The 1,698-nt window shown below is 31.9% G+C and overlaps 1 protein-coding gene across 1 annotated transcript in view; it reads right to left on the bottom strand.

The window, feature by feature from the left end:
• The window catches only part of LOC106472934 (copine-8-like), a gene marked incomplete at its 5' end in the record, with an annotated part of 26,125 nt that overhangs the window by 4,792 nt on the left and 19,635 nt on the right, over positions 1-1,698 (bottom strand). Inside the window, one exon of the mRNA XM_022401469.1 lies at positions 493-566. Coding sequence (XP_022257177.1) covers positions 493-566 — 74 coding nt within the window. The remainder of the gene's footprint in view (positions 1-492; positions 567-1,698) is intronic.

Below are 1,698 nucleotides of genomic sequence, written 5' to 3'. Positions count from 1 at the left end.
AGAACATTATATATATATACTGTTACTCCAATAGCCTTCAGCAGAGAACATTATATATATATATTGTTACTCTAATAATCTTCAGCAGAGAACATTATATATATATACTGTTACTCCAATAACCTTCAGCAGAGACTATTACTAATTACTTGCATTTTGATTAAATAATAATACTGTGGCTATTACAAAATGTGGCATAGCTGTAATAGCCATACAGGTAAGAAAACATTTTTCTTACTATATTTCGTTCAATAACTAAATAATTGCAGTAAAATGTGATGAGTAGCAGATGCAACTTCATCTGTCCAATTATAGCACCATGTTGAACAAATTTTGAAATGCTATTATATTATATGCAGAAGTTAATATTTACTGAAAACGAAAGGTAACTTTTAGAAATACCCATATATGAAAACCTAAAAACATTCCTGATTGTGAACTTCATGTTAAGCTTTCCTCAGACTACAATCATAAATAAAACCAAACTCTCACCTGTACAATATCTCTTTCAGCAAAATGTCCATGTGAACTGATCCTCACTTCATCTCCATCCAGTTCTTCCATTGCTGAAACACAAAAACACCATTAACAAATTAACTTGAGAAATTCTGTTGACAAAAATAATTATTACAATGATTACAACTTCTCTAGTGAAAAAATAAAACACACCTATAAACATAAAAACGTCAGTATGAACTGCACAAAGTCCAAAACAGAGTCCAACACAAAAAAATGTCATAGATTCTTAGGTTTTATAAATCTTATGCAACAGTTGAACTATGTACATACAAATGCAAATATCAGCATTACCCTAATGTAAAAAATATTTTATTTCAAAACAACATATTTAATGTCATCTTCTAAAAAGCAAAAATAATTTGTGGCTAAAACTTTTTTCCTTATATTTCAAGTCTATAGTGAAAACATATTTGTCCTGTATACAATGGCGTAGCAAGAGTGGGGGGGGGGGGGCAGTCACCCCCAGGCACACATCTGAAAGGGCACAAAATTTCCTCTGGCCTAAAATGCCTATTAATTAATAATTATGCCTTCCCCTAGGATATAGTGCAACTGCCCTATATTAATTAAATACGACACAGTGTTATGTTATTTGTGTGTATTACGCTTGCAGTTTTAACTTTTAAAAGCCACCCACTGAAATACAATGAGACCGAATTGACGTACAGAAGTAAATTACACTATTCCATCATTCTTCTGCAGATCAAATACAAGTCCTAGAGTACAAAGTACAAGTAAGTGTATGTTCAACAAAAAGAAAATATGAGATTGATGTAACATATTAACTGGTGTGCAAGATTGACAATATATGCAACAGGCAACGCCTAGATCTAGATCTAGTAAACATTATAGGTCTAATGTAGTGGTTTTTAATTGTATTGGCTGATTGTAAATCATGACTTACACCAACTAATGTACTAGACTTTAGGTCTAATTGCAGTTATAACTTTATTTCTAGACCCTTGGTCCATCATCATACAAATCGTAGCCTATATTATAGGCATACTTAGACCTATACTAGCTATTAAACTAGGCATTGCACTGGGACAGATCTAATGTCTAAGTTAATAGATATAGATGTAACATTTGTTCTAAAAGCTAGGCCTAATAAATACTAAATCTAGAATTGATGAGGCAGGGTTATATCTAGATCTGGGTAGATTCAATACAAGGTACCTT

The sequence above is a fragment of the Limulus polyphemus genome, unplaced genomic scaffold (assembly GCF_000517525.1).
Source record: "Limulus polyphemus unplaced genomic scaffold, Limulus_polyphemus-2.1.2 Scaffold5747, whole genome shotgun sequence".
NCBI classification, from domain to species: Eukaryota; Metazoa; Arthropoda; class Merostomata; order Xiphosura; family Limulidae; genus Limulus; species Limulus polyphemus.
Note: the sequence above shows the minus strand (reverse complement) of the source record. Positions and strands in the feature narration are given on the sequence as shown.